Genomic DNA, 13,821 nt, shown 5'->3' on the forward strand with positions numbered 1-13,821 from the left:
GTTTTGACATTGGCTGTCATGAAGCCATTATAACTTTTTAATGACAAATTCAATGTGTACCACTGTAGTTGAGGTCACGAAAAATATTCATGACACAGTCATAATGGCCTCATGACAGCCAATGTCAAAGCCAACCACATGACAGTTTAACTTAATTGTATGTCAAGTTGTCATGACAAAGACACTGACAGGTTATGATGTTATGGCTTATGTCAAGATGTCATAACAAAGACATTTTAAACAATGTCATATTTGCATTCAAAATGTCATTATTGAGCGAAAGACACTTAATGACAGTTGTCATAAACATGCATAAACCTTACTTCATATTCAAGACATATGTCATGAGGGTGTCATGTCAGTGTTATGCACACCCCTTCAAGTAAAGTGTTACCAAATATTCTGGCATAAAGGGTGCGAACGGAATTAAGTAAAACCCCTTTTGAAAGTAACTTAAATAACATTTGTATCGATTACAGTTACACCAGTAGGTGGCGACTGGTGGCTGATAAAAAAATGTGTTTGTCATTGAATCATTTGTTCAAGAGATTCCTTGAAAAACGCTGATTCATCCAGTAATGAAGCAAGTCGAGTCTTTATGAGTAAGTCGTTGAATCATTCATTCAAACCATTATATATATATATATATATATATATATATATATTCTGTAGCAATTAACATTTTGTCAGAACCTCTAGTAATTTACAAGTTGTTTTGTTTAGTTGTCTATTCAGAATTGTGGGAGAATCGTGATCTCTATTTAAAAAAACAAACAAACAAACAAACAAACAAAAAAACTTGATTCTATATATCCAGAATCGTGCAGCTCTAATAAGCGTTAAGAGAAAACTGATTTTAATTGCTCAATTAAATGGAAAGGTTCCTTATTCCTTCATTCTTCTCTCTAAAGGAAGAAGTGGCCAGGATCAAGAGGAAACTGATTCTGGATTTCTGTCACAAGTAGGCTTAGTCACAGAATTATGTTTCCCACATTTTATTTTCTATAAAAGGAGGAAATGACCCTAAATCTTTATATTACAGTGTTCTTTGCTCTAGCACTGGTTATGTCTCTTTCAGATTTAACATGCGCATGTCACAGAGTTGTGTCCGAGGGCAGGTTGTAGCTCTTTGCCACAGTTTCACCTCACTGCTCCACGAGGTGCCACACATCCGCGACCAACACTTTGTGATGGGAACACCCAACGAAACCAGATCAGACCTGCAGTCAGAGGACAGAGTGTGTCCTGATCCAAGGTAAAGCATATACTGTAGAAGAGTTCCAGTTTAAGGCTTAAATGCTTGAACATTTAGTTTTGTAGACAAATAAATTGTTTAAGTCATTTTATTAATGCATGAGTTGGGCTGAATAGTGAATGATAAATAATCAAGTGTTAAAGGATGTCAAAATGACAAACAGTGGTAACTATTAAAGGAGTTGTTCACTTTAAAAAAAAAGTTTTGCTGATAATTTACTCACCCCCATGTCATCCAAGATGTCCATGTCTTTCTTTCTTCAGTTGAAAAGAAATTTAAGTTTTTGATGAAAACATTCCAGGATTTTCTCCATATAATGGACTTCAATGGGAACCAAACGGTTCAAGATCCAAAAGACAGTTTCAGTGCAAACTGCAAACTGTTCAAAGGGCTTTTAAACAATTCCAGACGATGAATAAGGGTCTTATCACGCTTGATAAGATCCTTATTCTTCAGATGATGAGTAAGGGTCTTATCAAGCGTAATAAGACCCTTATTCATCGTCTGAAATCGTTTAAAGCCCTTTGAACAGTTTGCAGTTTGCACTGAAACTGTCTTTTGGACCTTGAACTGTTTGGTTCCCATTGAAGTCCATTATATGGAGAAAATCCTGGAATGTTTTCATCAAAAACCTTAATTTCTTTTCAACTGAAGAAAGAATGACATGGATATCTTGGATGACATGGGGGTGAGTAAATTATCAGCAAAACTTTTTTTTTAAAGTGAACTACTTTAAAGGAGCAATGTGTGATTTTTAGCGACATCTAGTGGTTCGGTTGCGAGTTTGCACCAGGTTTGCACTAAGGGCTCAGCCCACTGCTCACCCCTCCCTTTCGAAGAAGCTACGGTTGCTAAAACGGAACAAACATCTCGTCGGCTGAGACAGCAGAGAATAGCCAGAGTAAGACAAGAGTGTGTAACATTGTCACTGTTTCTGTACCACAGTCCATTATAAACCACATCATGGATACTGTTTACAAAGCCATAGTCAGGTGAGGATCAAGGGTTTTAATATATAATTTAATATAATAATAGTAATCAGCTGATTGTCTCACAAACGTAACCAGCAGCACATTTCTCCACACATACTGTAGCAAACCCATAATACAGCGAGGGAGAAGCTATATATTTTTTCTAACAGGGTAGTAATAGTTTAGCTGGCTAATATGAGCTGTTACTGTGGCTGAGCTGGGACGCGTCCGCATCGCATGAGTCCAAAGGTCGGAAGTGCGCGCGCTGTTACAATCATGTCATCTCCGCATCCCATAGATACTATTTACTACACACAATAGGCTTTTTTCTCTGATTTTGAAAACTCTTCGTGATCGACTTTAGTAATCTAAAAGTCTCTATCGACGGGTTAGTGATTCCTGTAACGTACTGTTTTACGGTCAATGACATGACAATGACAATCATCAGCTGTCTCACGAACGTAACAGCACATCTATTCCCACATAACAAACCCATAACACAGCGAGGGAGAACTAAGTTACATGAAACAATCCCAACTACATATTTTACACCACTCACAAGGGAAAAGTCACTACTCACGAAGTGTAAGGCTAGCTTCCAGCTTTCCGCTACTTCTCTTTCAAGGTAGTGATGAAACGCGTTCTGTAGCGCTGTGTGTTCGCGTTCGGCTACGGTAGGAATATGACGTCACAACATGGCGACCTTCATAGAAGGGGATTCCCGCGGTTATGGAGCTATTAATGTCTCATTCTAAGGTAATAAAAACATTACGGTTAATTAAGTAAGTTCTTTATACACCACTGAAAACATAGTTATGGATGTCATATTGCATTTCTGTTAATAGATACTCAACTTATTTACACATTGCACCTTTAAGAAACAAAAATAAAATGTATATGTATATTTCATAGTTTTGATGGATTTTGTATCATAGAAAATGTGGAAAATAGTAAAAATAAATGAATACACAAAAAAAACCCTCAAATAAATAAATGCATGCACGAAAAAATGCATAAATGCATGCAAAACTAAATGCACAAATAAATACATGAATAAATGAATACATAAATAAATAGTCACAATGTAAATGCCTTTCTTAATCAAAACTGTTTCTGGCTGTTCAGGACATTTCAGCCTCGTCCCAGAAGACTGCTATCAGCCGATGGAAAGACTCTAGTAAACCTGTGGTTCATCCCTCATCATACAGAAGTGCTGCTCATGTTCAGGATTCTGGAGGAGAAGGTGAGAAATGCATCTGTGTCTAATAAACATGGCATTGTGTCCCAGTTCTCGTTATAACACAGGGGCCCCTAAAAGTGTTTGCATAAAGTTGAAATATGTATTTTTTTTTTAATAAAAAAAACAAAACATTCTCTTAACCCAGAGGGTGTGTCAGAGGGTGTTTAGCTGGTGTGGGAACATGACTGATGTGTGTTACATGAGAAAAGACATTCAGCTCCGGGTCATGAACACGTCAAAGTGAAACAAGGCATTGCAATACTGTACAATGGATGCTTCAATACATCATCATTGTGCACTTATTGAGTACCAGTTTATAATTGTCATGTCCATTGTAGAGGTTGAGAGCCTTAAACAGTTGTGGCTTGTCATGTCAAAAAATTTTCCCAGTGCAGATATGTACGTTGGATGGGTTTATTAAAAGCGAGATGCATGAGTTTTAGTCAACTTATTTACCTACTCAGGACACATAAGCCGTTTCTCAATATGCGTACTTGTCTGTACTTGTGTTCTTGTGGACCTGTGAAACGTCATCAGTCGCTGCCGAAGTACTGTTCCAATTCAAAGTTCGCATCTAGCCAAGTCCACTTCAAATCCCCGGATGTGTTCTTGATCCGCCCCGTTTACCGAGGATGCATCGAGAGGTGACTTGTTTGGACTTGAGATAGCCAGGTAACCCAGAATGCACCTCGCACCAACCAGCAAGCGTCAATAGGAGAATAGAAAATCCGCGAAATATCAAAATACTACTGTTATTGAGTCATGAAATGTAATTTTAAGAGTGTTTCAGGCGAGAATGTGGTTGTTTAAATCTCAAATCTGTAGTTTATTTATAAAGATAGCACCTATGTGAAAAATGCATCTGACGTTTTCGGAGTTCTGCCATCTAAGCCTTCAGTGGACACTCAGCGAGATCAACCCCGACTGGAACTGCTTATCCTCGGCTAGTGCTTCTGACGTTTGCCGTCAGCTCTGATCTAGTCTAGTGGATAAACCTTGACATATAATTCGTCTTGTGTATAAGTCTATCTTTGGTCTCATTAAACTATAGTTTGTTCCATGGCGCAAAAAAAAAAAATAGTTTTTGAGGTTTCATGGCTATTTAACTTCAACAATATTTTTTTATATTATCTTCACTATATGAACAATAAAATAAAAAGACATAACCCTGTCTCTGTTTGAAAAATGTCAATAAAAATCAGTGTTTCATATTTTTAAAATGAAAACAAAAAGATCATGTTCATTTTGTTATAAATATATGCAGTGAAGAGAATCGCGTTGCCTGAACCACATGGCTATTAGGCTATGTTGTTTTTTGTTAATGAAAAGAGTCAGAGGGGTGTTTTATAACATGTTTCGTTTTATTGTTGACGAAAAGATGCAGAGTTGTAGCAAATTTCGTTTTATTGTTGCCTAAAATATAGAGTAGAGCGTGCTGAGTGACGCGATCAAGTACGCTCTGTTCCATTTGCAGAAGAACCGGACTTGCGTCCTCGCATCCTCGGGAGTTCGTTCTCCGGAGTCAAACTTGCAAGTCTGAACTACCAAGGACGCAAGTCCGAAGTCTGCGTACTTGGTATTGAGAAACGACTATACACTCACCCAAAGGATTATTAGGAACACCTGTTCAATTTCTCATTAATGCAATTATCTAATCAAACAATCACATGGCAGTTGCTTCAATGCATTTAGGGGTGTGGTCCTGGTCAAGACAATCGCCTGAACTCCAAACTGAATGTCAGAATGGGAAAGAAAGGTGATTTAAGACATTTTGAGCGTGGCATGGTTGTTGGTGCCAGACGGGCCGGTCTGAGTATTTCACAATCTGCTCAGTTACTGGGATTATCACACACAACCATTTCTAGGGTTTACAAAGAATGGAGTGAAAAGGATAAAAACATCCAGTATGTGGCAGTCCTGTGGGCGAAAATGCCTTGTTGATTCTAGAGGTCAGAGGAGAATGGGCCGACTGATTCAAGCTGATAGAAGAGCAACTTTGACTGAAATAACCACTCGTTACAACTGAGGTATGCAGCAAAGCATTTGTGAAGCCACAACACGCACAACCTTGAGGCGGATGGGCTACAACAGCAGAAGACCCCACCGGGTACCACTCATCTCCACTACTAATAGGAAAAAGAGGCTACAATTTGCAAGAGCTCACCAAAATTGGACAGTTGAAGACTGGAAAAATGTTGCCTGGTCTGATGAGTCTCGATTTCTGTTGAGACATTCAGATGGTAGAGTCAGAATTTGGCGTCCATCCATCATGCCTTGTTACCACTGTGCAGGCTGGTGGTGGTGGTGTAATGGTCTGGGGGATGTTTTCTTGGCACATTTTAGGCCCCTTCGTGCCTATTGGGCATCGTTTAAATGCCACGGCCATCCTGAGCATTGTTTCTGACCATGTCCATCCCTTTATGGCCACCATGTCCCCATCCTCTGATGGCTACTTCCAGCAGGATAATGCACCATGTCACAAAGCTCGAATCATTTCAAATTGGTTTCTTGAACATGACAATGAGTTCACTGTACTAAAATGGCCCCCACAGTCACCAGATCTCAACCCAATAGAGCATCTTTGGGATGTGGTGGAACGGGAGCTTCGTGCCCTGGATGTGCATCCCACAAATCTCCATCAACTGCAAGATGCTATCCTATCAATATTGCTTTCAGCACCTTGTTGAATCAATGCCACGTAGAATTAAGGCAGGTTTAAGGCTAACTCTAACCCTGAAGGTGAAAGGGGGTCAAACAATAAACTTGTTGCAGGCTTAGTTGGTTTACAGTGTTGACATCCATTCCATTCAATTTTACAAGTGATTAGAACAGCTTTCCAACGGATGAATGAACTTAGTTTTAAGTTATAAGTGACTTGAAACAGCAGTTAGCCATTTCAGTAGAAAAAGTTTTCTTAGGTTCAAATTAGGTTGATAACCTTTAAAGAAATCAGAATAAAATACCTGATTATAATCAAACATTTGGCATCCTATGCATTAACACGTATACACACTTTTAACACACTTTTAAGTACACATATGAACCGTATGCACTCTAATGCAACAATATCATACTTAATATAAGGTTCAAATATGGTTCAACACACAAGATGGCATTTATCTGAATATAAATTGGCAATTAAGCTTGTTCAAACTCTACCAGCAGCGTATCGTGTTGACTAATCACTGATGTGCATCCGATTTCTGTCATCCTCATTCACTCATAACTCTCTTCAGCCACGTAATCCTTTCCTCAGAAGAGACATTGTGCAATTGGAAGCTCATCTTTCTGGCTGCTTAATGTGTTTGAATGCGATTTTTAACGGATGTATGGATTTTCTTGTTACAGGAATGTCATCAGGCTCTTCAGAACACACTGCAGATTATTTCAGCTCTTCATGACATTGTCTATTACTTGGTGAGCTTTGCTCGGCTGGGGAATCCAAATACTTCCTTCAGTCCCGACAGCGCTCAGAGGCTCACAGCGGACTGGGGCGGCTTAGAGAGCATCGGTATATGATAATTCTGTACAACAAACAGTGTGGCTCATAATCAGCTTAAAGGGGTCCTATTATGCTATTTCATTTTTCCAACATTACGTAGTGTGTAATTTTGCTGTTTGAGCATAAAAAACTCAGCTCAATGTCGACTCCAAAGGGAGATATTTTATTTAACAGAATCTACTTTCCAAGAACTAACACAAACGGCTCGATTGGACTTTTCTGGATACTCATTTAAATAATCCGCGCCTTTGGATTGCACAAAAAAGGGGAGCTGCATTAGAGAAGACAGTGTTATCATTGCTATGTCAAAGAAACATTTCCAAAACCCATTTGTTTGACCTTCCTAAGGCTGACAAACTTAGAGTGGTTCAATTTTATTTTAAACATTGTTCCCTGAACATTTTAACCCCAATATTTATCTGTGCGCTGCACATTTTATGGAGAACAGCTTGTTTTCTGTTGCTTTTGTAAGCTCTCGCTTTTGTACGATGGTTCAACACTCCTTAGGAAAATGAACCATGGTTTTGTGATCTCTTTGCATTACCATAGTTTTCCGACAAATATCACGATTAAAGGGTTAGTTCCCCCAAAAATGAAAATTCTGTCAGTATTTACTCACCCTCATGTTGTTCCAACCCCGTAAGACCTTCGTTCATCTTCGGAACACAAATTAAGATATTTAAGATATTAAGATCGCTCCTGCATACAGTAAATAGGCTTCTTGAGGGACTGGCTCTTGCTGTCCTCGAAAAGTCATTAAAGACATCGTTAAAATAGTCCAAGTGACTACAGGGGCTCAATCTTAAGTTTATCAAACGACGAGAACACTTTTGTGCGCAAAACAACAACAAAAATAACGACTTTATTTCAACTATTCGTTTATTTCTCCCTCTGCGCGAGTCAGGTTACTAGTTTAATAGCGTAAGCTTCTGTTATTGTACGTCACACGCATCACACACACATGACCAGCGTCGGCCAATAGTGAGCCTACGTGTGACGTAGCTCTACGCAATCACACTACGTTAACTGACTTACAGGCTCATGGAGAAGGAAGTGAATAGTTGAAATAAAGTCGTTATTTTTGTTGTTTTTTTGCGTGTTCAAAAGTGTTCTCGTCGTTTGATAAACTTAAGATTGAGCCCCTGTAGTCACTTGGACTATTTTAACGATATCATTAATGACTTTTCGAGGACAGCAAGAGCCAGTACCTCAAGAAACCTATGGAGTGTATGCAGGAGCGATCTTAATATCTTAAATATCTTAATTTGTGTTCCGAAGATGAACGAAGGTGGGTGAAACAACATGAGGGTGAGTAAATACTGACAGAATTTTCATTTTTGGGTGAACTAACCCTTTAAATGGCGGATAACATTGTATTATAATGTATAATGTATAAGAAAATATCAAAAAACACACCACTCTATGCTGTGTCTGTGCATGAAATCCGTTCTGCACAATCCTCTTGTTCATTAACATTGTCAGGGTCTGAATCAGACGTGAATTGGTTTGAAATTGACATCATCCTTATTCATATTTAGACTAGAGCAGAAGTTGCAGTTATGGAGGGGCTGGACATTCACCAAACATGCGCTAAGCGGTGCCAATCACAACATATAGCCAACTAACCAATCACAGCACATTTCGTATTTCAGAAAGAGGGAGTTCATCAAAACCATAAACTAAACTGCACATTTGAGACGAGGTGCTGTAATGTAAAATATGTGAAAAATAATCTTTTTTGACCAATCAAGCATGAAAACATGTACACCCACATTCTAATTCTAAACTTTCAAGTACACCCCAAAAACAAAATCAAGACTTTGTTGAAGGGCATAAAAGCACCCCTTTAAAATATACACTGTGCAGTTTTTAGCTGATATTGTGCGACTTCCAGCCCAGTGTTTCCTTACGCTCTGATGTTTGTCCAAAGGGGCTGAACTGTGGGACGTCCAGCGACAGATTGACTCTCTCTGTGAGCCCAGAAGTTCAGAGAATGTCGGGCGGCTCCTGCAGCTACACAGGGATGTGCTCTTCCTGCGCTTCGATACCGCAGTGCGCTACATGATCAGGTGCTTGTAACGACAGATTTCACAGCATTAGTCTCAATGCCAAATAATAACGTTTTGAGATTATATAGAGGAGAACTTTTTTGAAAAATCTTAAATTGGACGTTTTGAGTGTTCTTGTCTGTTTCTAGGTTGGTTTTCTTGTTCTGTTAGTTCTGGTCCCTGTCAGTTTGTCACCATGGGCCAGTTGTTCAAAGGTATAAGCTGATTGGGTTTTGGCTATCGCATTGGATCAAATCTTGAAAATGGGTTGTTCAAAAGGGAAAGAAGGAATCTGAAATCAGATTAGATCAGGGAATCCAATCCTAGTTTTAATCTGGATCACACCTTCAGTTTGTGTTGTTCAAAACTTGTCAGTGGGATTTGAATCACAACAGGGGGTATGATTTCGAGGTGGATTTCAGGAAGAAAATGTAGTAAAACTTTAAAATTGGTAATAATTTTAAGTAAGTTTAAGTAATTTTGTTGTGTGTTTTTGTCTTTATGTTTTATTTTTTAAAATGTTAGTATAGTTTTTTTTTTATATAAAGTTAAACTAAATGAAAACACAGTATTTCCGTTCTTGTCTCTTCACAAGGGAGATGTTCCTCTCCTCTGGAAACCTCTCGGCCTATCAGAGCGTGAGTGAAAACATGAGCCACGCCCTCCCTATCATGAGTGACAGCGCGCTGAGAAAAGCCAGTTTCCTCCCTGTTCCTCAGCCGTTAGAACCGGCTTGCCTTCAGGTGAGAAACCTCCAGGCCTGTCCAGCATGTACATCCTACATGCTCATCCATCACTAGTGTTTAAAAGCATCACGGAACATTTACATTTATTCATTTAGCTGACGCTTTTATCCAAAGCGACTTAAAATTGCTATATATGTCAGAGGTCACACGCCTCTGGAGCAACTAGGGGTTAAGTGTCTCGCTCAGGGACACATTGGTGTCTCACAGTGGACACCAAAGGCATGTGTCTTAGCCACTGCGCCATCACCACCCACACAGAACATACTTCATAAAGCTGGTTGATTCCAGCCGGTTCTGCTTCTTAGACCATTTTGCAAAGATGTAAACAACACTGGTCCAGAAACACTTCCTGTTTCAGTTTGTAACTACTTTCTTTATTTCACACGTAAAGAAAACATCTTAAAGATGTTTGTTTTACTTTTTGATTCAGTTTTATATGTTCTGTTGGTTGTAAAAATCCCAGCTTTTATGTGTTGTTTACATTTTGAAACAGGACGTGCTTCTGGACCAGTGTTGTTTACATCTTGCAAAATGGTCTATATGTGGTTTCAGGCCCAAAAATGGTATCCATGGAGATCTTTTCTTGCAATCTATGGATCGCACCCTTTCATCATATGGGACGTCTCCCAGATTGAGCATTACATGCAGGTGTGTAACTTTGCAAATGCTTTTTGTTTTTAGTCCTCCTCTGTTTTATTAGCATTAGGATCAGGCAATCCTGTGGTGTTTTTTGTTTTTTTTGTAGCTCTGCCTCTGTGATCTGAATGACCGCTGTAGAATGGAGGCTAATGGGGCGATACTGGGCGTATCTTTGATCATTGATGATGTGCTCAGTAGTGGAAGAGATGCAGCGCCCCTCCGGCTACAGACCACGGGAGACCCCGACATCACTGTGACGTCTGATAGAGAGGTAGAGAGGAAAAATTCAACGCTACAAGAAGTTAAATTGGAATGACAGGAAGAGAAATTCAAACAACAAAATAGCCTGGAGATATTGAGATGTTAATCCTGCATTTATGTAATTCAAACACTAGAACATGTTTTTAACAACACCGAGGTCATGGGTTTGTAACGGTGGCAACCTTATTTATCGGAAATAAATTCCTTAAATTACTCTTAAAGAAATTCGGGCGCCAGGCAGAATTAAATCCACCAAAATCATTTAATGTAGGCTAAATTAACCCATGTAGGATGAGAATGCATGAACTAAAATAATGTATACCTTAAATGCAATGTAATTCACTTTGGATAAAAGCAAATACAGTAATGTTAATGTCATCTTTCAGGTCCTTAATGAAAACATGGGAAATGAGGAGAGAAAAATGGAAGTTGCGTCTAAAACTCAAACCCCCATACAGTCCCTGATGAACCAGCGGGGATTTTTACTGCTCTGGAAGCAGATGGAAGTTTTTAAAGAGAGCTGGACCCAACGACAGATGGGTGTTGAGACAATAAACAGCCCTGCACAGTTTAAACACTTTTCTCAGCTTTACAGGTCATGAACATTTCATCACTATTTCAATCACCCACTCTTTCATTAAAGTTTGAGGTGAAACAAATATGTATGTGTTATTCTGCCCCATGATCTTGTGTTTTAGGGTGGAGATTTACTTTCCCAGCATGCAAGCTCTGGCCCAGCAGATGGATAAGGAGAAGGAATATGAGATTGTGCTATCTCAGAGTCAGTCTGTCCTCCCACCAGCTGGAGCAGCAGAAGTTGACGTCAAAACGTGGCAGGTACTGGATGTGAACCAGGGTTATTATCATTTACTAAAACTCAAATTAAGCTGAAATCAAATAAAATCAAATATACATATTAGATTTGAATTGGAAAGGATGTCTTGGCAAATAGGAAATAAAATTAAATAAAACTAAAACTGAAATAAAAATAAATTGAACCTACATAATAATATTTAAAAAAATCGAATAAAAAGATATTTTTAAAAACAAACTAAAATGAAAAAAATTAATTCAAGCTAATTCTAAATAGGAATAAAACTATAATAGTATATTATTATAAATTATTATAGTATATAAATTCAACAAAAATTAATAACTGGAAATTAATAAACACTTAACTGAATTAAAATGGAAATTAAACCTAAACAGTAATATTTTTTTAAAAAATAACAAAAATGACAAAAGCACAAAATATTCATAAAAACTTTAAGTATAAGATTTATAAATTATATATAAAGTTGAAGTGCTAAAATGGTTAACTATAAATACAAAAATTAAAAATTAAATCTAAATAGTAATATTTAAAACACCTAATAAAAAGACAAAAGAACATAACAATGACTAAATGCTAATCTGAAAATATAAAATTAAAATATACTATTACTGTATAATAATAGTAATAAAATGCTAAGATGATGTGAACCTGCTTTTTTGTTTGTTTGTTTGTTTGTTTGTTTGTTTGTTTGAAACACTGGGATCCACAAACCAAAGATCTGAACAATCATCAAATTAATATTCTGTGGCTATGAAACCAAACAGTCATGATGCGTTCCTAAAAGTAAAAAAATATATACAGTACATCCTTAATTGTCAGACCGCCTTTGACTGTTCATTGATGTGATTATTTTGATTGATATCTTTGGCATAGATAGTCCACATGAGACCGGTATGTTTGCTGTGTTTGTTGTAGTTACTGAGACTCTTGGAGATCACGGAGTGTGACATGATCCGAGCTCTTCAGAAGAGGATTAAAAGTGAAGTGACTCTAGTGATGTCGGAGCGCTCTCGGCACGACCCGGGACTCCCCACAGGTACACAGCAGCCTCTGCATGAACCCAGAGGAGATCACACAGCACTATGGGGCTGGGCCTGATTCTCCCTGGAGGCTGTCTCTAGAAAGACAATAAACTTCATCTCAGCTGGCCTATAATTAGGATATTATAATATTTTCATCTAAACAAAACAGTAGTCCTTTCTAGAATGTGTTGCTTTATTCATCCCAAACTTCCTCTGCTGTCTTCACATGTAATGAAGAACTGTGGAAACGGCCTTCAATGAAGCACAGCGTCTCTCTAGGGAGACCTCAGATTGTGGAGGATTTCATCCAGCGGTTGATGAACGGTGCTGAGGGTGAGACCGATGGACAGGTAAATATTTCTCACTAAAAACAAAGCTTTTCGCAGCCATGCCATTGAAAAAACATTTTCGTTCCCCAAAGAACCTTTCAGTGAATTCAGTTATTAAAGGAGTAGTTCACTTGAAAAAAACTTTTGCTGATAATTTTACTCACCCTCATGTCATCCAAGATGTCCATGTCCATGTCCATGTCATTCCAGAATTTTTCTCCATTATAATGGACTTCATTGGGAACCAAACAGTTCAAGGTCCAAAAGACAGTTTCAGTGCAAACTGTTGAAAGTACTTTAAACGATTCCAGACGATGAATAAAGGTCTTATCTAGCGAAACGATCTCTCATTAAAAAAAAATAACATATAGGTTTTATAAGCTCAAATGGTCACCTTGCTCTGTTAGGGTTAGGGTTAGGGTGTGATGTGTGTTTGTGACTCTTCTAATCGAACTTGTTCATCAAAATAAACAAATCTTTTCCCGAGTCAACTCGTTCATTTCGTCACTAAAAAAAAAATTGTTCATTTTGATAAACGAGTTCGAACAGGAGAGTCACGAATGCGTACCACAGAACAGAGCAAGATGACCATTTGAGCTTATAAAACTTAAACTTTGCTATTTTTTTAAAAAAACGAGCGATCGTTTGTCTTGATAAGACCCTTATTCATCGTCTGAAATCGTTTAAAGCCCTTTGAACAGTTTGCAGTTTGCACTGAAACTGTCTTTTGGACCTTGAACCGTTTGGTTCCCATTGAAGTCCATTATATGGAGAAAAATCCTGGAATGTTTTCATCAAAAACCTTAATTTCTTTTCGACTGAAGAAAGAATGACATGGACATCTTGGATGACATGAGGGTGAGTAAATTATCAACAAAAGTTTTTTTTTTTTTTAAAGTGAACTACTCCTTTAAAGGAACCATTGTTTTCTTAGTGTGAAGAACATTTTAAAGTGCCTCTATTTTAGTTATTT

General features: G+C 38.1%; 1 protein-coding gene across 1 annotated transcript in view; it reads left to right on the plus strand.

The window, feature by feature from the left end:
• ccdc162 (coiled-coil domain containing 162) overlaps nucleotides 1–13,821 on the plus strand; it is a 51,891-nt gene that overhangs the window by 24,790 nt on the left and 13,280 nt on the right. Inside the window, exons 24-35 of the mRNA XM_089120118.1 lie at nucleotides 912–961; nucleotides 1,079–1,255; nucleotides 3,352–3,469; nucleotides 6,815–6,977; nucleotides 8,899–9,037; nucleotides 9,612–9,759; nucleotides 10,315–10,410; nucleotides 10,508–10,672; nucleotides 11,049–11,257; nucleotides 11,361–11,499; nucleotides 12,413–12,533; nucleotides 12,757–12,869. Of these exons, the coding sequence (XP_088976244.1) occupies nucleotides 912–961; nucleotides 1,079–1,255; nucleotides 3,352–3,469; nucleotides 6,815–6,977; nucleotides 8,899–9,037; nucleotides 9,612–9,759; nucleotides 10,315–10,410; nucleotides 10,508–10,672; nucleotides 11,049–11,257; nucleotides 11,361–11,499; nucleotides 12,413–12,533; nucleotides 12,757–12,869 (1,638 nt within the window). The remainder of the gene's footprint in view (nucleotides 1–911; nucleotides 962–1,078; nucleotides 1,256–3,351; nucleotides 3,470–6,814; nucleotides 6,978–8,898; nucleotides 9,038–9,611; nucleotides 9,760–10,314; nucleotides 10,411–10,507; nucleotides 10,673–11,048; nucleotides 11,258–11,360; nucleotides 11,500–12,412; nucleotides 12,534–12,756; nucleotides 12,870–13,821) is intronic.

Source organism: Pimephales promelas, chromosome 15, assembly GCF_988280905.1.
Source record: "Pimephales promelas chromosome 15, fPimPro1.hap1.1, whole genome shotgun sequence".
Taxonomy (NCBI): Eukaryota; Metazoa; Chordata; class Actinopteri; order Cypriniformes; family Leuciscidae; genus Pimephales; species Pimephales promelas.